Raw genomic sequence first — 25,300 nt, 5'->3', positions numbered from 1 at the left:
ACTTCCATGGTGACGCCCTCTATTCTAATAAAATAGCTAAGACCTGGAATGCTCTCCGTCATCACATATAAAACATTCCCAGCTATTCTACTTTTAAAACAAAAACAAAAGAATATCTCAAAAACAACTGGCTCTGCCCCGTAGTCTTCCTGGACAATTCATCTGTCCTAGTATTTAACAACTCACTTCATCACCTTAAACAGCTCAACCTATTTCTCCAGTGATTTAAAATGTTTGGTATGCTCTCTAATACATTTTTATGCACCTCACTGCTCAAATATCTCTGTATTATGCTATGATCTATTTGCATATGTAAATTCCTTGTTACTTAATTTTGTTAACATATGTTTCTTCACTTCGGTTTGGTCTCTGACAGTTATCAACAAAACAGTTATCAATTTATATGTACTTGATATGCTCTGTGTCTGCTATCAAACTAATTTATTGAGCTACTTTTGTTAACATATGATTATTAATATAAAATCTCTATCTTACTAGTTGTATCTTTATGTTTGTGGAGCTTCTCTCTCCAGGTCTTTGCTGAAAATGGGCTACTGGCCCAGTCGGGCACTACCCGGTTAAAAAATGTAAATAAACAGTGTGGTTCTTTGCAAACTTTGCAATTTTATTATAAGATTGCACCACTATGGCTAGCTGTGAAGAGTGCAGATAAGTGAACATCGATGTGGCATATAGAAAATTAGAGAAGGGATAGGTTTAAGCTGTGTTGTTACGTGCATATTATTTTAGGAAAAGTCTGACTTTATAATGAAGTCCTAGTTTATAGTTGTGCTGGTCGAATCTTAAACTATCGTCACATATTAGTCTTAGTAGTTTATACTTTGTACTAGATTGATTCTAGTATTAGTGGCAGATAATATTGTTAAATCACATTGGTTTAATTATTGATTTGAAGTGTCTACTTTAGAACGCCGAATGTTTGAAATATCGAGCGCTCACATGAGCGAATATTTCAAACCTCGATATTGCTATTTTTTTTTTTTCACTACTGTGTGGATCAGAATATTTGCCCTTTCCTCACTGTAGTGCAATCTCTGAGTTGAAATGTATATTTAGTGGGGGGTGTGGGGGCCGCAGCCCCCCACAATAGCAATTTCGAATTTTGGAATATTCGCTCATATGAGCATTCAAGACATTGACCTTTCATTTTTCTGACACAGACCCTGTCTCAAAGCAAAATAAAAATAATGTAATTTTCTTTGGATTTAGGACTAGTGTATATTACACAAACCAGTTTTCAGTTTTCAAAAAAGAATGCTGTAAGTTATGTTGGAGCTGTTTGACTGAAGAGGATGCTTATGGTAGTGTTAAGTCATCTGCATGCAGAGTTAGATTTGCTGGCTGTACTGCTGTATGCATTTTATTTATAAATATATTAAAGAATAAAGGTCATAATATTCAACCTGGTAGCACACCTACTGTTAGACTTGAGAGCTTATCAGCTTAGCAGACACACTGCTCTTAGTGGCTGAGGTAAATTTTAAACAAATTGATTGTATTGTTGTCACAACCCAATTGCTTACGTCTAAGAAATGCTATGAGATGTAAAACTACAGCAAATGATTTGAGTATGTCCAAAAGTAGGGATGCATACATTTCACATAGAATGTCTTCCATTAATATAGTTTATGAAAGTTGGTAATGTCGTCTTACTGCTATGGCCTTCCCTAAACCCATTTTGTGTTGTGAAAAAATGTTTTCTCTGTTAGGTAGTTGATTAACTGTAGCTGAAGACATTTTACAAGAATTTTACATAGAGGGGGGCATGGTGGCCTTTGGTATATAGTTTGCTAGTTCAAGAGCTGTGCCACCTTTATGTAATGGAGTAAAAATTATTGTTTCCAGAATTTGGAGACTACAGGTTTTTGAAGGGGTACTTTATAAATACAGATACTGGATAGCAATAGCTTCTGCTGCCATTTCGAGCTACTCCACTGGTAAGGTATCAGTTGCAAGTCAGGTGTATTTAAGTTTCTGAATAAGCATTTTTCATCATGGTGGTTGGAGCTGTGGTAATGATACTGCCAGTGTCATTTATTGACATGTTGGGTGTGTTGGGTTTAGAAAAGGAGTTAGCAGCATTTAGACAGCACAAATTAAATCTACATGCTATATTATAGTCTGTTTCATCTATGAGGAAGTGAGTTGTGATTTTTTTACCAGGTTGTATACGTTTATTTTTGTTTACAAAAAATGGTTTGGAGTTTTACCACGTTCTCCTGTTGACTAGTATAGTAGTTTTGTTTAGTTTTTGGGATTGTGTTCTTATTTAGGTTTTACAAGTGGCAATACAATTGCCGATTGTTTCCCTAAATGTCACTTTTTCCATGCTTTACCTCTATTGTGCATTAGATGGTTTATTTCTGGTGCAAGTCATAGTGACTCTTTTCCTACATAGAGGTGCTTGGAAATTTAATATGTTAAGGAACATTTTGTTCAACTGAGTTACTGTGTCATCTAAACACAGTGGTTTTAATAATTTCCCATCTAAATGCTTAAGGATAGATAAGATTTCCTCAATGAATGTGACTGTATTTTGACTGTTTTGTACTGGATGCTTCTATGAAATGTGCTGTTTCCACATACCAAAGACTTGGTTATGATTACTTACGGTGACTGACATAATTCCTGCAGGAATAATTTTGCTGTAGTCTGTTGTTAGTATTTAGTCTATAGCATTTTCTTTCTCCTGATGAGTCCTTGTAGCCATATGTATAAGCTGGGTTAGCTTTACAGAGTGATAGTAGCAGGGTGAATAGTCATGCATACTATTGGGCCAGTCAATATTAATCAATATTAAAGTCGTCTAGGATTATTACTTCAAGAGTTATATTTGTCATTACCTAAGATAATATGTCCTCAGACCCTGACTCATCTGTACTAGAAGGTGTACATAGTGGTGTTATACATACCTATTTTTATGTGTTAATTTTAAATGTAGTTAATAGGATTATTGATGTTTACAGGGGTGCAGGACATTAGTTCTACACAGAAAATTAGACAGGTACAATAAAACCGTATGTCATGTTTTCAGCTTCTGATAAGGGTCCTTCTATTGCATCTATGTTATAACTGTGAAAATTCACGCCCAATATGTTTCTGATTAAAAGACAACTCTACACAAATGTCATGTTTTACTCATCACAAAGTGCATTTTATTTTATTTATTCTGACCTTGAAGGCTTCAAATATTAGAATAATGTACATCTCTATCTCATTTTAATATACCTCATTCTACCAGGTCTTTGCTGATCATTTTGAACATTTGTAAGATTCTGTGTTACCTCCAGTTGAAACGTGTAGCATCTGTCGCCTCACAGTCTCTAAGAAGGGGAAGAATGAGAATACATAAAGCATCTACAGCTTTAATTAAACAAATGTGCATGTGCAAACAAGCTACAAACTTCCTGTGAATGTTATCTTGTCAATGTTCAGTGCAAGTCTTCATTCATGTACTGTATGATCGTTGTGTTTTACTCACCACAAAGTGCATTTTATTTTACTTATTCCAACCTTAACAGTGTCAAATATAAGAATAATATTTTAAGTACCTTTCCATCCAAGTGAGTGATAGCAATTTAGGAATAGTCTATTTAGCAGTTGCTACTAATCAAAAGGGAGTTCATAGGGTCATGGGTTCTTACTAGGCTAATCCATGAAGATCTTCAAAAGGGAGTTCATAGGGTCATGGGTTCTTACTAGGCTAATCCATGAAGATCTTCAAAAAGGAGTTCATAGGTTCATGAGTTCTTACTAGGCTAATCCATGAAGATGTTCAGAGGCCTAGCTACACATTCAGAATATGTTTATAGCCCTAGCATTTGTAGCATGATTAACCCAGAGTGCCTTCTATTATGATTATGAAGAACCCAGGGGAGAGTAGACATTTAAATGTTACCCCTTTCCATAAGAAACATGGGTGCCAGTCCAGGGCTGAATTTCAGGTTTCACATCCAGTCATCCAGATTATGCTTGAATCAATTAAGAGATGTACTTTGCTTTACATGGAGAGAAAGATGATTCCAGAGATGTGGTATTCTCTGTTAGATATATCTGTCCCTCCAGCATGTTCTATTTAAGTTGCTGAAGAGACCGAGGTCTTGAGTTTTTCTTGTTTCTGTCACTACTGCAAGACTTGTGAATGTGTACTAGATATGAAAGGATAGGGTTGATAGAGGAAATGTAAATGAGACAGACATCACCCCTCAGTAGCCTGTAAGATACCAAGAAGTGGGACAGGGCTTTGAGATGATCAGTGCAGCCTTTGTGATTTAGGCCCTTGATTTTCTTAGTGAGAGAGCATTATGGTCACTCAAGCTGTGTCATATGTTTGGACAGGTGCATACCGCAGGGGACATTATACCTTGATTTTCTTAGTAAAAAAGTATTATGGTCACTTAAGCTGTTTGGATAGGTATATACTGAAGGTGGCATTTTACTCAATGATTGGTCTAGTGAATGCAGAATACAGTGGAATGATCACCTCTCTTGACCTGGATGCCATACCATCACTAATAAGCTGCATGATGAAAAATGACTTCCTTAAACCAGTGGATACATGATGATTGAATGACAACTCATTGTCCACTTGGGTTCCCAGGTCCCTTACTACTCTGTCAGTTTTCATGGGTGCGTTTTCAATGTGATACTTGCAGGGAAAGTCATGCTTGCTGAAGGATGCATGTATACATTTTTTTAGGCTCTGGCTTTGACTCTAGCTCTTTGCTTGAAAAAGGCCTTCCTGAAGGCTCTTAGTATTTTCTGTAGCATTTATGATGGTACCAAGTCTACAGTCGTCTGCAGACCTGCTCAGCCCTAAGTCTTTAACATTAGCTTTGACCTCTGAGAAGTAGATACCAACAAGAAGTGGCTTGAGGACTGAACCCTGGGGTACAACGATAGTGCCAGGTCTTTTGGAGGAGGTAGATCTATGCATGAGACACTTTTCTATCTGATGAGATACATTTGGATTTACATTTAGCTGAATGAGTTTTTCAATTATGCCTCAGTGGGAGATGGTGTTCAGATTGTGTTGAATGCCTTTGGGAGGTCTAGATATGTGGTGTGTGCAGATTTTCCCTCATCCAATGCTTTAGTAACCTTTTTGAAGAAGTCGACCAGATTAAGTAGGCAGGATTTGCGACTGACAAAACCAAACTGGCTCAAGTTGAGAGTTTGTAGGTTGCCTATGTAATTATTTATTGATTCCATAGTGACCCTTTCCATAAAGTAGGTCAGGCTCATAGGATTATAGTTGCTTGAGTCAGCTGACGCCCCATCTTAAGTTAATAAAAATCTAAAGTAACTATTTGCAGCTATTCAGAAAGCAATAGTATAGAACAGTATTATTGTACGTCACTGCACAGACAAATCAGCAGAAATGTCAGCATCCTTACTATGTCATATAAGAGGGACAAATAGGGCACTTGGCTGTAAAATTAAATCATGTCAGTCTATCATTCCATTTTGAGGTAGTACAAACTGCAAAATACTAACCACTTAAGAGTTATGCAGAGCCATTAGAAATACACAGAAAATAAAATATGAGCTCAGCTGAAAGTTTTTTTTAGTTTCTTGGAGCTAGTCTTTAAAAAATGTAGCTCCATCTGCTGAGGATAGCCATGTTTGGTGGCATGTACAATGCCTATAGAGGTATTGTGAATCACAAAGGAGGAAAAGGACAGCAGTGTAATAACTTACACTGAATATCCCAAATCAATATAATAACCAAATGACTAATCAATATAATAACCAAATGACTAATCAATATAATAACCAAATGACTAATCAATATAATAACCAAATGACTAATCAATATAATAACCAAATGACTAATCAATATAATAACCAAATGACTAGAATGATGAAGGACAAGACTAGTCCAAAATGTGGATTTCATTTTTCATATAACATCTGTTTACCCAGGTGTTCATCTTTAGATTGTTACTAATTTTGGATATTGGTTGATTGTTTTGGTTTTGATTGGATCCATCTTGCTGGAAACAGTTGTGTTATCTGAGGTGACACTGAATGCAGGGTAGCAGGCAGGTGCATCCACATAAATAAAATAAAAATAAATAAATAAATAAATATATAATCGTCTCAACTGAAGAACAGTTTGGAGGGATGGAAAAATCCACTCTGAGCTTTAAATATCAGATTCCTTGCAAGTAAATTGAATAAGTCAAAATCTTTGAAATGCACACCCCTCAGAATTGCAAATGAAGCCCACTGAAACCCCATGTGTGGGGCTTTGCTCTTCCAAACCCTTTAATTTACACACACACACACACACACACACACACACACACACACACACACACACACACACACACACACAATACAAATAGTGACTCCCTGGTTGCAAAACTTTGGGAAGAACAGATCATTCCTGGTAAGGATGAACAACAGCTCACTCAGCTGTCCTCTGACAGTGCAGCCAAAACACGTGTGAAGACATCTGAAGCTGCATTTCTGAGTTTGACTGACCCAGTACTGATATGGAGTTATCATTTGCTGAATGGTAAATATCCCAATGGTATGAGGTATGTATTTAATAGTTTGTTAATTAGGTTAAGTGGACTAATCCTTTCTAACTGTTGTCATTCACTGTCTAAGCCTTAATCCCAGCAATGTATTCAGAGGCTGCAGCTAATCAAGGCAGTTTACTATAACACTCAGACATGTGAGGTTTAGCATGAATGAGAGAAAATACTTGTTACTGCAAAAACTTATTTTCCTGCAGGTTAAAAGAAAATGCTGAGACCACTGAGGGAGATGAGGCAAAAAATAAAAATCAAAGGCAGCAAGCCTTACCTTCAGGGAATCTTGATAGACTAATAAAACATGTTTATTTAACTGGATGACAATGCAATGGAAGCAAAGATATATAAAACACAACATCTGAGAAATAAGATCCAATTGAAGTGTCCGCATGAGAGAACTGTACTACAAATACAAAAATGGAAAGGGACATGCTGAAGTATACAGCTAAGATCTATTTATTTTTATTGTTTAATACCCTGGTGTGTGGCTGGTGCATGTCACTTTCCAGCCACTATCTGGGGCACATGGCAATACAAAGCAGTCCAGTAACATAACAGTGAGCCAAAAGAAGGTCAGTGAAATTCTTTGATGTACAAGGGCAGACATCAGCAGAAAAGGGGAATTATATATCCTTTATCCTCTGGGGGTCCCATCTTTTTAAGGTCATCTACAATATGAAGGCATTTCATATTATTGCAGACAAAATGGTAAATGGTGTCCAACAGAAGTCTGTGGACTTATAAATACCCTAGATGAAAGGAAGCAAAACACAAGTCCATTATAGTGACATCTTTCAGAAAAAAATGATGTGTGAGAACAAGGAGACAAATACAATTAGAAATGTGTAGTAAGGCGGTAAGTCAAGAAGCAAGATGAGGGACAATGCGAAAAGAGTAATGAAGGAAATAATTTTGGGAACAGAGGAAATACTCTACAAACATTAGATCAGCCATACAAGGCATCTACTGAATCGGTATGTAGGGAAATGGGAAGACAGCATGCTCATTAAATGGCTCATTTTTGTTGGTATTCTGTTTTTTTTTTTTTTTTTGCTCTATTCTATGTCCGGTATAATCAGTGATATGGCTCTACCCTCACCTTAGTACAGGTTTGGCCATGTGCTGCACAAATTCTGGACTAAATAATAAAAGAGGTGGAGGGGTTAAATCCATTAAGAATATGCTCTGTCACAGGGGTGGCCAACAGTATCTTTCTTTTGAAGGTCTCCATAACAACAGTGCACAAAAGCTTCATTGAAGGTATACCATACCAATTTTATTGTCACATATATGCCTGAACACTTGCATAGTGTGTCTGAGTGACCTAGACATGGTCTCATTGGGCAGCCAGTCATTTAGTAGCTGGTCTTTGTCTCCATCACTAAGAATGGATGTTTACTCGAAACCTACATCCTCCCCACTTTGGTCTTTTGCCTTTGTGGCAGCTCTTGACCCTGATTTACAATTGGCGCAGACAGATGGCTAGCCTATTTACCACCCCATTATACTCTACTGCCTTGTATGGATTTTTTTTTTTAATTTATGCACTATACTGGAAAGGTGGAACTACAGTTACTATAAATTATGTTTCCACTGTCGCAACTTCACTTACTAGGCAAACATAATATATTAGCTAAACAGTTTACTCCTCTGGTACAAACCACAGTATAGTTTAATTCATAATTTTCAACAAAGAAACACAAGTTTGTATCTTTAGTAATTATGTTATTTCACTTCCACTGATTCTGTTATTCTTTGTCAGGTTCAGTACTGCAACCCAGCCCCCCCCCCCCATTAGTAGACAGTATTATGGTGTTACTTTTCAAAATACATGGAAACAAAACAGGGTTTTTCATTTCTCTAGCAGTTTGTATCTATACTTCTAAATGTCAGAAGTAAAGCAAGAAGATATTATGTCCATTTGTCTATAGGAAGTTATGAAGAAATATATTGTACCTCCAGAATGCTATTGCACAATCCCCCCTTTTCTGTATTATTTTTCAAAAAGTAAACAGGTGAGTGCTATGGATGCATATTCGGAAATGCATGGTTGCATATGTCAAGGGCATGGCCTGTAATTTGGTTATACTAAACCAGAGGAGTCCAACCTTTTGGCTTGCCGGGGCCACATTGAGTGAACAGAAGTTGTCTTGGGGCCGCATATAAAATATATCATATAGTTAACTCCTTTGCTGCCACGGGTGACCAAAGTCGACCTCCTGGCTGTACTGTAGGTACATTCAAACAATGAATAAATGTTGATGCTTGGAGCACAACACATTTGTACAGCAGGTGACAGCAGTCCTCAGGACTTGAAAAGATTGGAATTTTGTCTTTAAAAAGAATTAAAAAAAGCAACACAGTGAAATGGGTAATAAGGGCTCTCACCCAACAGAAATTCAACAAGGTGGCCTAATGGTTAAGGTGTTTGTCTTATAAACACAAGGTGCAAGGTTTGAGTCTCACATGGGATAATTGGCTAGGCTTAAAATGGCTCGCAAGGGCAGTTAGCTTAGTACTAATCTATGAACCTATAAGCTAAAGCAAAATCTCATCTTATCTTTCAAAGTCCTGGCTTTCACTGTCTTTACCCCCCCCCTCCCATCTTAGTCCACTGAGTTAAGGAAGGATTTGAACTCGGAACACAAAGGCTGTTTAATATTAATGAAGGGGAAAAAAGGTAGTCTGCTAATTTGCTATAGTTTTTATAGTTTGTGAAATTTCTCTTTCTCTCTCTACCAGTATCAGTGCTGAATAAAAACATATAAAATCATCAATCGACATTGCAATCCAATGTACAATGACTCCTTTCAAATGTTCTTTTCTCAGCAGTCTAACGGTGTAAAAAATATTAAAAAAAATAAAGTCCTGCCCCCTCTATACCATGGTATTGTCACAATGATCCATGTTATTGATAGGGGTGAGTCATAATGGGTTATATTCCATTTTGCTCAGAGCATTTTCTTCTTTGGGCTTTGTCATCAAAACCAAACCTTGCTGATCAACAAGGAAACACCATGATAAGTCAGATACATGCCAATGCTTACAACTTAAATAACATTAGGTAACATGTTGGGCTTAGTCAGGGTTACACATTGTGCCAAGTGAAGGTGACTCAACCATGCTATAGTCTCAACATCAGGCCATGCATTCCTATGGAAACACCAAAGAAACTTGCATCTCATGAACGGAAAAGAGGAAGGGCAATTAAATATTTCCTTTACACTTTCAAATACCATACATTTTACCTCGTGCAGTATAAATGATTTGAACTAATACACTTATTAATGTTTTTATTAAGTCATATCTCATGTAAGCCTCAGCATACAAATACATTTTAAGGGCTTACCATTTTCCCCATAACAAAGACTCAAAAACATCATAGCTTCTGATAAAAAGTCGTAGAGGAGCCTGCAAAGAATACTGAGTCCGGATAAAAAGTATGCCTTTTATATTACTGATTATCAAATCAAGTCTTACTGTATATTTGTCCATTCCTTTTTTTAACTCACCAGTTATGACAAATGCCAGAGGGGATGGCAACTATACTTATTATTTTGGGTGATGCAGTGTTAGGAGTATGGAAGGTCAAGTGTACAAGTCAAAAAATTCTGTCTACTCTGCCTTCATTATGAACATTTTCTTTTGCTAATTGTGGTGTGGTGATGCTTGCGACCAAATAGGACCAAACTTAAGCTCCTATTCTGTTTATCCAGCTGCTTTCAGTATTTTGTTGTCTCAGATTTCTATAATGCTGTTTGCGTTGGTACAGCCCTTGAACATTCAAGGTTCTGCAGGAAGATCTCTAAAGTGCAGGATTATGGGAATATCTAGGTATATCTATATTTTAACAATAAATTTGCATACACAGAGCCAGAAAAAAAATACTATTTTTAAAGTGGAGATTGTTAAACTAAAATAGTAGGCCCCCATTATATGACTGACATCCATTTTGAAGGCACATACTATGAGCTAAAGATTCTCTGAAAAGTTTACTGCATAAATCACAGCAGCAACAGGAGGATTTTATTTTATTTGGTTCTTACCTATTTTTCAAAATCAATGATTGCAAATCCATATCCTGTTCAGCGCACACACACAACACACACATACACACACACACACACACACACACACACACACACACACACACACACACACACACACACACACACACACACACACACACACACACACACACACACACACACACTGATTCTTTGGCACGAACACACACAGATCCTACTTTGGCGTGAAAAAAAAACAAAACAGGAAGGGTGTTTTGGCACATGCGCACACCATTGTGGATACAGTTCATGGGCATGGAAAAAAGAAAAAAGTGTTTTAGCGTATGCATGCACTGAAGTTGCAGTTAAAGGTCGCTGGCCGCATGGAAGAGCTCTGAGGGCCACATGCGGCCCGCGGGGCCGCAGGTTGGACACGTCTGTACTAAACCTTACTACACATCTATAAGCAGGGCCAGTGCAGCAACAAAAGTGAAATCCTCTCATTTCAAGGAGAGGTAGCATATGTACTAACATTTTTCACATAGTTCTCAACCGGTCCTCATTTTGAAGAACAGTTCCTTGTATTCTCATAAAAAATATGTTCTAACTTCTCCAATATCAAAAGATTTTTAAGAAAAAAAAACATGGCAAATAAAGTTGAATGATTTTGTTCTAGTATTAAAAACTCAGCAACTGTAAACAGCAATTATCCATGCTTTGAACTACTTAAAGCTGTTATCAACCGTTTCACATTTTTCCTGCTGGTTCTACATTTTCAGGACACTGTACCACATGTAGGAGCCTGATGTCTGAAGTTTCTGTCTATCATGTCACACATAAATCCAGCTTGATTAAAAACAATGTGGTGCTAATATTCTTCTGCCTTTGTCTGCTTTAAGAGCATTTATAAGTTTACATTACAGAAGCATGACTTCCGTGGTGTAGTACTCAGACAACATCATGAAACCTACTTCTTGCCTTTGATATTAAAGCAAAAATGAAATACATGCACAATGGTTAGTACCAGCCTACACTTTAAAAACTTGCTTCTCAGAGAAAAGCTGTTTTAACCATTTCAAATAAATTCAGCATTTTCTGTACAGACATGTTCATTACTGAGGTTCTCTCACTTCCCACAGTAACAGTAATGGTCGTTGTCCATTAGTCTCCCCTTTCCAATAATGATTGTTTTCTAGGTTTTCCACATTCCTTTGTTACAATATAATTCTCAATGTCTAGGGCACATCCCCACCTCACTGTCCGTCATGCAGAGCTGTTGGCACTGCACTGATCTCTCTGGTGTACTATGCCTGATTGTGGAACATTGGAGCATTTCTTAAATATAACATAATGCTTATATAGATAATTGTAACATATTTTACAAGCTGATGCTGCCAGGATGCCATGGTTTCTTATGCCTGGCATATCCTAACAAAGTAGAACATTAGGGGGTGCCTTAATGCAGTTAGCAGAAGATGCTGTGCAGAAATCCAACTCCTGGTTCCCCGTGGTTACAACTTCCATCCCACTTCTTTGGGGACTTTGTTACCATATGAACAACTTCTTAGGGCCAAAATGGTTTGTAGCCAATAGGAAAATTTCTTAAAATCTAAATATTTGATAGATGTAATGCTATTCTGTGGTTACACTAGATAGAGTATTAGAAAAGTTATTGGCAATCTCATGTTAAACAGTCAATAGTTAATTTAGGATACTTATAACAATAACTAATGCTAAGCTAAACTGTACTGGTGTAGAATGTTTTATTATGGAATGTATTTGTTCAAGTGAACTGGTTTAAGTTACTAGAAAATTCTGACCTATGTTATTGCAAGATAGGGGTTTTAAAATATAATTCCTAATAAACCAGTACCTTCTTTTTCCAGATGGGAAAGTATAGTGGGCTATGCAGTCCAGTCACTTTGTTTGCCCTTTAGTTAATTTGAATTGCTTTAGTCTACTCAGTTGTATATATGGCTATGTATGTGGGCATTGCAGCATGAACTAATTTATGAGGAGATCCAAGAGTTTTGGTTAATAACAGAAAGCTGAAATTGTTTAATTTGGACATTTGTGACAGTTTAAATGTATACACATTACAGTGCCATTGTGGAATATTGTACACTGGAAAACCTAAAAGAATGTTTGCCATATGTTTAGATGAACATTATAGGAATATAAGGAATGGAGTAATGATTAGCCCACTTATATAGCACTTTGTAGGGTGCCAAAATTCTGGCACTGAATCCAATGTTATCTTAAAAGCAGGTATAGTTTAACATAATGTTACAGTAATAAAGATGGAGCTGAATATGATGCAGAAAGTAAACTTTGATTTAAACAGATCGGCTATAATTTGCAATGTGACACACTGCATCTTGATGGAATGAACCAGAAAGTTAGTTGGAGTTCTGTCACTGGATAATGTTTACATTTTTAATTGTAAGATTGTTCATTTGCTTTGCTCTAGTCTAAATGGATGTGATTCACTGAACTATGATTTCCCTTACAATGTAGCATGCTGCCTGTGTGCCAGGGCAGTTGATTTTAATTGTTTATAATAAATATGTCTTTAATGGCTAATAGTTGTTAGTTTAGTATCAACTGCCAAACGCATATTATGGATGATAAACGGATCCTTTAAAGATTCTGTCTTACTAACTCTTCAGAAGGAGACAGCCATTGTATATGTTCATAATGTTGGGTATAAGAATGTAAAGGATAACTATAAGTCCATCTCCCGGTATAAGAATGTAAAGGATAACTATAAGTCCATCTCCCGGTATAAGAATGTAAAGGATAACTATAAGTCCATCTCCCGGTATAAGACTGTAAAGGATAACTATAAGTCCATCTCCCGGTATAAGAATGTAAAGGATAACTATAAGTCCATCTCCCGGTTTAAGAATGTAAAGGATAACTATAAGTCCATCTCCTTGCTTAGACATTTGCTAAATTTGTAGGAAAAGTATTCTAATGATAGTTGACTACCTTTGTGAACATACAGGAACTCCAGATCAGATTATCTAGCCCTTTTTCTGTCCTAAATATGAAATGGGTACTATAACTACACACTACTTTCTCAGAAATTGGATGATGGTGAAGAAATAGGGGCTATGTCAGTTGAACTTTCAGAATTTTTTGACACAGTCAATCACTTCACTATGCAGTAGCAAACACTTAACTATCATCAGGTAAAGTCTAATGTGGCTTGCTATCATCTTACAGGAATGAGCACAGAAGGTCAGATGACCTGCTGCTTCTGCTGCATCTATAAAGGTAGTCAGCATGGGTCCCACAGTCATTTGTACAGTACAGCCTGTTTTTTCTTTAACCATTTTTTAAGCCTTAACTTTTTTCACTACTTTGCACTAGAAAATACTGGTAAAACCACCATCACAGAGTTTATGGAGGATACTTTACTGCTGGTGTTATTCAGTGAGATATTACAAATGTGAGACACTCTGCCACTCAGACTACAAGCAGACTAAGCAGAATCAGTAGTTCATCAGATAGCATACTTGCTGTGGGTTCTTTTCCCACAGCAGGCAATTGGATTGATTTTTTGAATGCTGACACTGCAGTGCAGTATAAGGGAAGTGCTACACTCCTGAATGTGCCGTCCTTCGGATGAGATGTGAGAACAAAACCTGATTTGCCTGAGTTGGTAGTAGCATGAGTAGATACAAAAGATCCCATGGCAGTTATCAAAAAGAATAGGAGAAGCGCACTGGCCAAATTGCACCTAGTCAGTAAGAATACCACCTCGGGTCTCCACTGGCCTAGAGAGACTAACCTGATCAACAAAGTGTAAATAAGTAAATAAAACAAGGCTGGTTATTATAACAATTTAATACTCAGCTTGTCCAAAGCCAAGCAGTGCTTTACTGAAACAAAAGACTGTGGTTATTATAACAATTTAATACTCAGCTTGTCCAAAGCTGGTTATTATAACAATTTAATACTCAGCTTGTCCAAAGCCAAGCAGTGCTTTACTGAAACAAAAGACTGTGGTTATTATAACAATTTAATACTCAGCTTGTCCAAAGCCAAGCAGTGCTTTACTGAAACAAAACACTGAGTTTTTAAAAGACAAAAGCAATGGGCCAATATGTTGTGGTGAGGACACATCAGAGGTACCTCTTACCTGCAAATAAATGGTTGCATAAAAAGCATAGGACTTGACCTAGTCCAATGAATGTATGCCCTGCAGCAACACACATGGGTAAAATAATCCATCAGATTCATAACAACAGAAATGGTTCAATGCCCTCTTACAGTTTAAACATTGTTATTACTCTTTTTTTTTTCTACAAAATACCACACTTATCAAACTCACCTGTTTTTGGCAGAACAAGATGGAAAAAATCATCCACTTAGTACAGGCTTGCTCTACTGCCCACATGGCCTAGAACTGAATATCAATGCACTATTCTGTCTTTTCCATCTAACTAGCAGTGTCTCAGTGTACAGCTAAGAATAAATAAGTTTCAACTCCGAACAGCCTATTGGAATATGAACCAGCTAGGGCAATGCTTCTCAAATGGCAAACCAGCTGGATTAAGTGACTTTACATGCCCACTAAAGCAAAACCTGGAAAATACAGTAGCAGGTTTAGATACTAGGCACACTGTTTCTATCACAACAGTAAAAGTTATAACTTGTGAGAGGGTCAGAAGATGGTGAGTGGATATTTGACTGACGTTAGCATTTTATGTACGAAGTGGCATTTCTACAACCCCTGATATTTCTTATTATAAGCACCTCCGATTATATTATTACTCAGAAAAAGGCAAGTACTAAGTTTTTCTTCTCAAAAAAAAAAAAAAAACATATTTACCTTTCTCCCATTTACAGACATTTTGAAACACTCTACCTGAATTTCTGGGTCTACTTTATTCCCGCAAAACCCGAATCGTTTGAATACAATTCACGCGACATATAACGAGCGAAACGGAGTACGTCGAATGCACTAAACCACGAAAGTAGAAATATTGAATTCGCATAGTTGGCCCATCTGTGGAATAGCTCCGTAAGGTAAGTGTGCGATAGTTACGGACCTTAAGGTTAGGGTGCTGGTTAAGGTAAGTGCATAGATAGGTAATGTATGTAAGGTTTAGTGTAGGGTTTTGTTAAGTGTATGTGTGTGGAATATTTCGTTTGTTTGGGTATAGCTCGATAGGGTAAGTGTGCTGTAGTTACGGACCTTAGGGTTAGGGAGGGGTTATGGATAGTGCATAGATAGTTGTGTATGTAGGGTTTAGTGTAGGGTTAGAAGTAGGGGTTTGGTGCTTTAGTTTAGGGTTAGAAGTAGGGTTTTGGTTAGTGTGTATATGTGTTGTTTTTTACTGTGTTTCGGTAAGCAGTATGTTGCGGGCGGTGGGGTTGGCCAACTATGAGAGATCGAGATTTCGAATTTTGCGGTTTAGTGCATTCGACATATTCACTTTTCACTCGTTATGGTTCGCATGAGTTGTATTCTAGCAATTCAGCTTTCGTGGGAATAAAGTAGACCCGAATTTCTCTGATCTGGGCACTTGTGTTTTAAAACAAAAGTGTCCAGGGTGTTGTACTGCTTCTAGGTACACCCAAATTTGCATAAGGCTACCTAATCTTAATAAATGCCATCCTCCTGGGGTTGGAGTAGGTAGGGCAAACAAGCCTGAGATAAGGACAACTATGGAAAGGTAATAGTAAGTATATCACTGGGACTGCAAATAGGTAATAGTCAATGAGTATGTCTATTAGACTGCAAATGAAATGTCAAATAATAAATGTATTAAACCAGATGTATGTATAAGTTTGAATATATGTGTGTATACATGTATGTGCTGGTTTGGGGATGGAGTGTTTTTCAGTGCAACATTGCGTCTTTTTGTGTGACAGCATATGGAGAATAACTCTGTGATATCTAAGGATGGCTCAAAGACTTTTATGTGGTTTGAAGAAGGCTCATTGTGACCCAAAGAATGTAGAACAACAGGGCAACTACTGCAAGTGGTTCCCTTCCTAAGACACATTAAAAAGAATAAGGAGCAGGCCATAAAACATTGCTGATCCTAAATGCTAGAGTTCATTGTTTGCAGAAGCTGGGTGTCTTACCTTGGCTTATGTTGAAAACTAACTGAAACAGCACATGATTTACAGATATAAATGTACACGTTTAGAGTGTAGGTGCTCTAAATGAACAACTATCTCCCTGTTCACTTACTTTCCCCTCATCTATCAAAGAGAACTGCTACTTGCTATACTAGAATGACCCTAAATGTGTGTGAGTATATTCTAATTGAATAACTATATGGCTTATAACATTGTTATGAATAAATGTGCAAAACCAAAGAAATTGCCAGCATATTTTTCTTTAATTCATTAAAGTGTAAATATTATTGGCACCTTCTGTATCTACTATTCTCATTTGGCTATTAGTGCAGACAGTTAAAGGTCTGAGCAGGTTATAAGCTGCTCCCTGCAGTCAAGGGTACAAGATTTGATTTTTTACTTCCATTCACCTGTTAGGTGACTCCTGACTTTGCAGATAGTGTACTTGTATAGTCTCTGAAAAGGGACATTTGTGCTCAGGGGGTTAACCTCACTACAGACTAAATAAAAAGAAAATCTCACTTGCCTGTTTCATTATGATTAACTGCTTGATTATATATTTTATACTTGGTTTACTTGTTTCTTACACTTTGTGTATGAATCGTAATGGCATAATAAATCTCCCTGAGTTACTTTTGTCATGGTGCCCGTGTTTTCAGTGGGATTTGTGTTGCAGATAAATCTGTAATAAATTAACAAATCCTTTTGAAATATAATTAATAACATTACAGCCTGTAGACTGCAGTGCAAGTAATGGAAGCGATATAGTCCTCACAGTATTAAAACAGAAATACTTACAGACTAGTAACTCTATTAAATATACTGAAAACAAAGCTCCATTAAATATATGAAAACAAGCTTTGAAAATGATCTCATTGTTGCACTAACCTATCTGACCTGAGATGTAAATAATTGACATTTTTCTTTGAAGAAGTCTCAAAACTCATTGGGTTGGATATTCCATTTTGGAAAAATGTATGTATACAATGACACCTGTCTTCATTTAGTAATAGGGATGCTAAAGATGATCAACTAATGAGCAGGGGCATTAACTAATTACTCAGCAAATTGACAGTTACGATTATTTAATTGTAGTGACTCTGCAATTACTAAAACGTTGTCTGTGCACTTAAGTTTATGAGTGTGGAATGGCACATGTATTCATTTAGTAATAAGGATATCAAAGACGATCAGCTAAACAGTAAGGCTGTTAAATAAACTAATTACTCAGTAAATTGAGGGTTACAATTATTTAATTGAAGTGAGCCTGTAATTACCAAAAAGTTGCATATGCATTTTTTCTTTACTTGCTCCTTCAAGTTTACAAACTTGTATACTTCTGTCTCTGGCTTTTGCCGACCTTAAAATGAATTATGGCAATTAGTAGTCTTGTGGGGCCTGATGTATTTATACTAAAAATTCTCAAAGTTAATTGTTTAGCATAACATTTGAAAAACAAAATTTCAATCATCATTAGGAGTACAGTTTCAGCAAAGCCATATATAATATTTCTTTACAAGTGTCATTTTTCTGAAATATCCCTAATCTTGCCATAAAATTGTGCGTTTTCTTCCAAAATTAAGAGATGTTGTGATAGAAAGGAATGAATTAAGGCAATGAATAATTCCTGACATGGGTAGAGATGCCTCATTCTTTAGGTATGCAATGCAAATTTTGATCCATCAGTGTTGTAAATTAATCTAACTGTATTTAAAATGTGAAACTGATTGTTTTCTGTCCCACCTTTTAGTGGTTAGATGGTAAGATTAACAACTGTAGTTAGTTCAGACACTTTAGATGTAGTCACCTGTGTGTATATCTGTAGCTATCTATGTAAACATTGAATGTGTGTGTGTGTGTGTGTGTGTGTGTGTGTGTGTGTGTGTGTGTGTGTGTGTGTGTGTGTGTGCATCTGTCTAATTTTTTTTCTAATTTAGACAAATATTTTTGTGTCATAGTTTTAGGTTACAGTAAATTGCTTTTTCTCTATTAACAATGAGTGTGGGTATCATAAGACAGCAGGGGGGGGGGGGGTATTCTAGGCACATAGGCACATTTCTGGAAAATGCCAGTCACACAGATTAACAGTTATGTGTTCCAAAGCTGATGTAGGCAGAAGCATCTGTGGTTAACATCTATTTTTTTTCAGAATCTGCAAATGTACTATGAAGGATTGGTGGGATTGCTAGGCTAAAGTCCCATTATTCAATAAGAAACTGATTGTATTTAAGAGCATGCTACCCCATTATTCAATAAGAAACTGATTGTATTTAAGAGCATGCTTTAATATTTTGCAAGACAGCAAAACATGTGCTTTTTCATAACTGGAATACAAAAATACAGTTTTAGCAGTCAGCTTTCAGTGCCAGTGATTGCCACAAACCTGGCAGTATTATCTTGGCTGTGCCAGGTTCTCTGGTGATTTATAAAGTTAGAACTAATGTCACTCAGTACAGCCTTTCTCTGCATTAGTCTTTCTGATGACAGGAAAATTTCAAAGTCTAAGAACAAGAAGAAATGATCAAACCCCCCGACTCAGCAGGGATTAAGGAGCAGGGAGTTCTTTATTTTCACAGTTCCGGGTCGAATTGCTGGAGCACTTAATGCTTTGTCATAGCAAGATGAAAGGAGTTCCCTACGTGGGGCCCGGAATATCTGAATATGTATGATAAAACTGTCAGTTCAAATCTATTAAACTGTATCCACACAAACATGTGTTCATCGTGCAAAGGCAAAAAAAAGTTTGTGAACTTCCACAGTGAATATCCAACAGGAAACATAAGCTGCAAGGACTAAAATGATCGAGTTAAAAATCCAGTTCAATGATAGGCACCCTCAGACCCTGATCTGTTTTGCTTTTTAAATCCTTTATTCGACATTTAAATTTTTGAGCAGGTCTGTTCAAAGTGTTGAAGAGATTGCCAAGAAACGAGTAGTACCAGTTAACAAAACAATATTTACAGTCCTTGTGTTTTGGTAGTTCTGGAGTTATTGCACTGCACCATACCTCTCAACCTCTTAGTGCAAGAAATCTGGACAAAGCCCCAAAAATGGGGACACATTTTGAATATTGCTCTTATAAAAACTTACAAAGTTGCTAGAATAACAAGATTTGTGTTAGCATGCATTTTCTGAAGGATATGAAGTCTAAAACGGAAGTGCGTGTCACTATTTAGTGATTTTAATCCTTAGATTCTTTCAGTGGTTTGTCAAGAAAACATTTTTATGAGGAAGAGACCAAAAATATGAGGCAAACATCTTCACATTCTGCGAAAATCTGTACCGTTGAGAGGTATGCACTGCACTAATGAAATATTTTTAAGTTGGCATCCATATTGCTATTGTATCCTGTTGTCTTCCCTTTTGATGATATCTGAAGCCCTATCCACAACTTTACATTTTTTGTTCTGGTGAGTTTTTACATGTTTGGCCAGATGGTCGCTCCTCATAAATCTTTTGGCACACTCCGGGCACACAAACCGCTTCTCTCCTGTATGAGTCCTCAGGTGCCTTTGCAGTTCATCTGAGCGGGTGAAACTTTTGCCACAAAACAGCCAGTTGCAAACAAACGGTCTCTCGCCCGAATGCCACCTTAGGTGCGCTTTCAGGTGCGACGTTTTCCCATAAACCTTGCCGCAGCCAGGAATGTGACAGATGTGCTGCTTCTTTTTACCTGGTTCTTCGCTGATGTTGTTGGACTGGCAGTTGGGGCATCTGCATCGCCGGCATCTCCTCGCTGTCAGTGGGGACTTTGTATGGAGCAAAGCAGCGATCTGGGTCTGGTACTGGGAAAAATCAGGGTGCCCCAGCATTACCCCCCTTTGGATAGGGAACCGGTGAGCCCCTAAAGAGGGTGTATGGCTAACAGGGCTACTGCCCTGCTGAATACTCCACCAGGGGATATCCTCTGCCTGACTTGGAGACATTTGCCTTGGTTGGTGGTGCAACAAGTTCGAGTGGCTGTGGATTAATGCTGGCATAGCCTGTGGGATAGGTGCTGGGGCAGCATAGGCTACAGCGCCCGAGACGTAGGCAGATGGGCAGTTAGGAGGCAGGGCTGATAAGTTGGAGACGTAGGCAGATGGGCAGTTAGAAGGCAGGGCTGACATGCTGGACTGCATCATCTTCACCGGTGACAACTCATAATGATAAGGAGGATCAGCTGGTGGTGTCAATGGCAGCTCGTGGGACCCAAAATGTTGTAAATGATGAGTAAGCTGTGTCTTTGGTGGTGTCAGGGTTAGGCCTGATGGTCCAGAATTTACAGACAGATCGTTTGTCCAGGGATGAAAAATCCTGGAGGGAGATCCTAGAGGTGGCTCATACTGCACCTGAAGATAATCCGAGTGAGTGGATGACCCCTGCCCGATCCGGCTACATGTTGCTGCTAAAAGAGCCAATGGCGAGTGTTTCATGGATTCCGGTGTGGAGTTAGGAGTGCGATCCTGTAATGTAAATGAATAGTTTAGTTATGCAAAATTTAAAAAGAAAAAAAAAAACGCATTTGGATTTTGGAAGATAAATGTAGGACTTGTTTTATAAAATTTAGGTCGCTATTGTTTTTGTCACACATGACTGTGCAGTACTAAATATCGCCCAAGGTAAGCCGTTCACTTCAGACTCTCTCTGCCTCTTTTTGCAGCAGCAAAGTTTTTTTTTTCTTTTTAATTATTATTCTTTTCTGGCGAAGCACCTGGCTTTGCACTTCAGTGGTTACATGGAAAACCACTGCAAAACTTTGGCAGTTTCCTGTTTTGTAGTAGGTGCCTGAAAAGTGTAGCCTAACAATAATGCTGTCTGTGCATCACCGGATGAAGTGTCAACACCCCCCTCCCCTTCTGGCATTACAGAGCCCATTATCTGTCCACCCCAAACTGTCTGCAAACCCCGGTATAAGCCACTGACGCCTCCACCCCCCCCCCAAAAAAAAAAAACTGTGGGATCTGAAGGGAAAATACAGACCTGTAAAAAGGCTTGTAATGAATCCCGGCAGAGGACGGCGACAGCAGCAGCAGCCATGGGGGCCCTGGTCTTACAAGGGCAAACGAGTTGGGCAAGTTACAATAAGGAGCTGGCGAATGGCAGAAGCAGCAGATCCGATGTCCTGAAGGAGTTTACGCTTTGCTTCTTACAGCTCTGCTTGGGCAAGCTGAAGAGCTACATAGGAAGGGAGGGGGGCATTTCTTCAAATTTGATAAGGACTTTGGAGAAGCCGCCAGCCAGTGAGGAAGGAGCTGCGGGCCCTTTGAAGTTTGCCGCTGCCCAATCATCAAAGCACCGCTGAGCCTTTGAATGTACTGAGCTCCTCTGGTGTGTTTGTTGCTTGGGATAAAAGGAACGATTATTCTGGGGAAGGCAAGGGAGGAGATAAAGGCGGGACAATTAATGAAGTAATCACTATGTGGGAAATGTATAGACACCAATAATTGGATTTGTCCGATCAAAGCCCCCCTCAATGCCCGCAGGAGACCCTGGGCCAGGCTGCTTCACTCATCTGATCCCCTCCCCCTCTTTGTTATTAAAAGATTTGTAGTTGAGTCTTAGAAATGGCAACTGTGTGCCTTCTGATCTAAGCAAAGTAAAAAAAAAAGAAAAGAAAAAGTTACTGTCACTAACAGCAGATTCAAACCTAAGATGGGCAAGAGGGAAGTCAGAACTCATTTTTTTCTGTGTAGGCGCTGAGGGAGCAAGGCATGTTACCTATTGAGGTCCCATAAATAATATTTTGTCAACTAGGGTGTGTATAGTTGTTGAAAACGATATATTTGCCTGGCACATCATTAATAAAACAATGTACACCTAATATATACCAGACTTTCTTTAAACTGCAGTTCTTTGCGTTTTGAGACTGTTTAAAGTCAAATAGCATTACAGGATTTTATACAGTGCAATAACATCCCTGCTGGGTTTCATGAAATGAGGAGGTGATTCGTGTGTTGAGTCTGTTGTTAGATGTTATTACACTATAATGTGCAGCCGCGAAATGTCCTTTTGCTGTTACATCATAGATCATTTATAAAGATTTGGTTGACCTGAAAAAAGCTCGGTCAGGCTGCTTGAGTATGCATATCCATTGTAAAGTATGACAAAAATGCATAACATTGAGAGAAGAGTTGCTGAGCAACAAGTTAAGAACTACAGGTAAGACTTTAACCGAAGAAAACAACAGCTCGCACACGCGCGCGCACAGACGAAACGGTGTGTTACTATTAGCATAGATAAAGTGCAAGTTAGCAATTAGTCGGTAAGAGAACATTCACCTTTTATTAACACCCGTAACATTTTTGAGCGATGGTAGGACTGCATTGCATATAACAGTCGTTATTTAGGGTTGCCACCTTTTCAGATGGCCAAAGTGGGACAATTGTGGTACACACATCAGATTTTGCAGGCCAAAACATACCCACGGCCAGTACAAGGGACAGAACTTCACTTTTTTGCCTAAATAAAAGCTTATTCTTGTAGCATTTTAGTTGCTTATTCTGTTTCTTATAACATGTAGGTGTTTCAGATATAGAATAACTGTTTTGTGCAACTATTACATAAAATATAGGAAATAATTTTGCCCTAAATTTCCGGCTAGTTGCCATTTTTACAATTTTTTTTTTGCAGGACACAACTGCCCAAAGAGGGACTGTCCCTCGCAGAGTGGGACAGGTGGTAACCCTATATGGGTTCTGCTATAAAATTGCTGAAAGGCATACAATGAGATGCATCCTAAGTTACTGAAACCGTTCAGGTGCATGTATGACAATACGATTACGTTTACATTTCATTACTTCATGGTTCGTGAAGTACAGAACTTGACGGTATGTATGCATGGTAATCGTTCTAGGAGCACAATTTCGCTCAACTGTTGATACCAGCAACTTCTTCAGCTTAATGTTTGCATTATAAATCTTCACGCACAGCTCCTGCTTTCATTCTTAACGTGTTCTAATGGAAACTCTTCAGAACTTTATGATGTAATACATGACAAGGGTGTGAGTTAATAAGGACCTTTAAAGTACTGAGAAATCTTCAGCAACCTAGGTTAAAGTATATATCATTAAATACAGTCTCCAGGCAAAGTATTGTAAAGTAGTTCTTCAAAGTGGCATTTGATTAATTATCCTAAGGTGCTGTACATGATGTTGTTGAGAAGCCCGACTTCACTCGTTTTAATTATGTACATTTTTAAATACCAGAAAAGCCAAGTCTCAGCATGTGGGATACGCTCTTCCTCGTTTTAGGGTTACCACCTGTCCCACTTTGCGAGGGACAGCCCCTCTTTGAGCAGTTGTGTCCTGCAAAAAAATGTAAAAATGGCAAACGTCCTGAGATTTTACAGCAAAATGATTTCCTATATTTTATGTAATAGTTGCACAAAACAGTTATTCTGTGCCTGAAACACCTAAATGTTATAAGAAACAGAGTAAGCAACTAAAATGCTACAAGAATAAGCTTTTATTTAGGCAAAAAAGTGAAGTTCAGTCTTTTGTACTGACCATGGGTATGTTTCGGCCTGCAAAATCTGACATTTGTACCAAAAATGTCCCACTATGGGCATTTGAAAAGGTGGTAACCCTATGTTTCCTGTGTTGTTTGAACTGCTCTTAGCTAACTATATCCTTGTTAACTGTTTTGTTTAGGATGTGTATAAGCTAATCAGTTATCCGTTTTTTTTCTTCTGGTTTATTCTTTCATTTTGCTGCAGTTTAATGGCAGGGGATGTGGGTTACATAATGCATGAATTTCAGAATCTGATAACCTTCTAAGGCCATTCTGAATGCTAAAGAATAGAGTTTACCCAACTTTACCGGGACACCAGGACAATGTGGGGGCATGCTTCTCAACTGTCCAGATTTTTAGCACATATTTTTGCTATCTTCCTCATAAAATGTGTGGCTTTCTGGCAAGTCATTGAGGATTGAAACCACTAAATGGCAGGCATTTGCGTTTCAGACCTCATGTCCTTCAGAAAATACACGCCTTTCCAAAACGTGTTATTCTAACAGCTTTCTAAGTTTATAAGAGAAATATTTACAATATGTCCCTATTCTTTTGTCCTTTGCCCCCTCCCATATTTTTTGCATTGTCCAAATTTATTGCCCTTAGAGGTTGTGAGGTATGGTGGATGAATTTTCAACTACCAAATCAATAAACAGTTGCGAAGGGAAAAGTGTAATCTGTTTTGTACCTAGAGGCATTATTTTGTTAAACGGGTAATATGTTTCATTTCTAACAATTTTACTTTATTTGGGAGAGGGGGGCAATTTGACGAGATTATTCGTTGTAAATCCAAAGGCCCTTTTTGTTTGTTGATTTATTAACATTATTTTGGTTACATTTTCTTATGGTTTCTTAGATTGCTACATTTTTCAGATTCTTAAACCTGGACATTTCTTACAGAAACGTGAGAATATGCAGTCAGAAAATAACAAGATGTGCTTTAATCAGAAAGTGTCTGGTCCTTGCCTTTCCCTCTTTTCTCAGTGCAGCCTTGTGGAAAATATGAAACATGGTAATGGTGATTTTTTTTCATTCATGCCAGCTCTGATATCAACTCTACATATATTGCATGTTTATATGGTGTTTTGTCAGTCACTCAGTATATAATGTCATCTATACATTGTATTTTACCATCAA

At 37.8% G+C, this 25,300-nt stretch overlaps 1 protein-coding gene across 1 annotated transcript; it reads right to left on the bottom strand.

Moving 5' to 3' along the window:
- Positions 1-18,576: 18,576 nt before the first annotated feature.
- On the bottom strand, positions 18,577-22,493 carry SP5 (Sp5 transcription factor). The gene is made up of 2 exons (XM_044075510.1): positions 21,635-22,493; positions 18,577-21,117 (listed from the first exon to the last, which is right to left on the bottom strand). The coding sequence occupies exons 1-2, from the start codon at positions 21,689-21,691 to the stop codon at positions 20,011-20,013; spliced, it is 1,164 nt and encodes a 387-aa protein (XP_043931445.1). The 5' UTR covers positions 21,692-22,493; the 3' UTR covers positions 18,577-20,010.
- Positions 22,494-25,300: the final 2,807 nt, after the last annotated feature.

This window comes from Protopterus annectens, chromosome 6.part1 (genome assembly GCF_019279795.1).
Source record: "Protopterus annectens isolate FY-2018-M chromosome 6.part1, PAN1.0, whole genome shotgun sequence".
Taxonomy (NCBI): domain Eukaryota; kingdom Metazoa; phylum Chordata; order Ceratodontiformes; family Protopteridae; genus Protopterus; species Protopterus annectens.
This window is presented reverse-complemented; position numbering and strand designations above follow the sequence as displayed.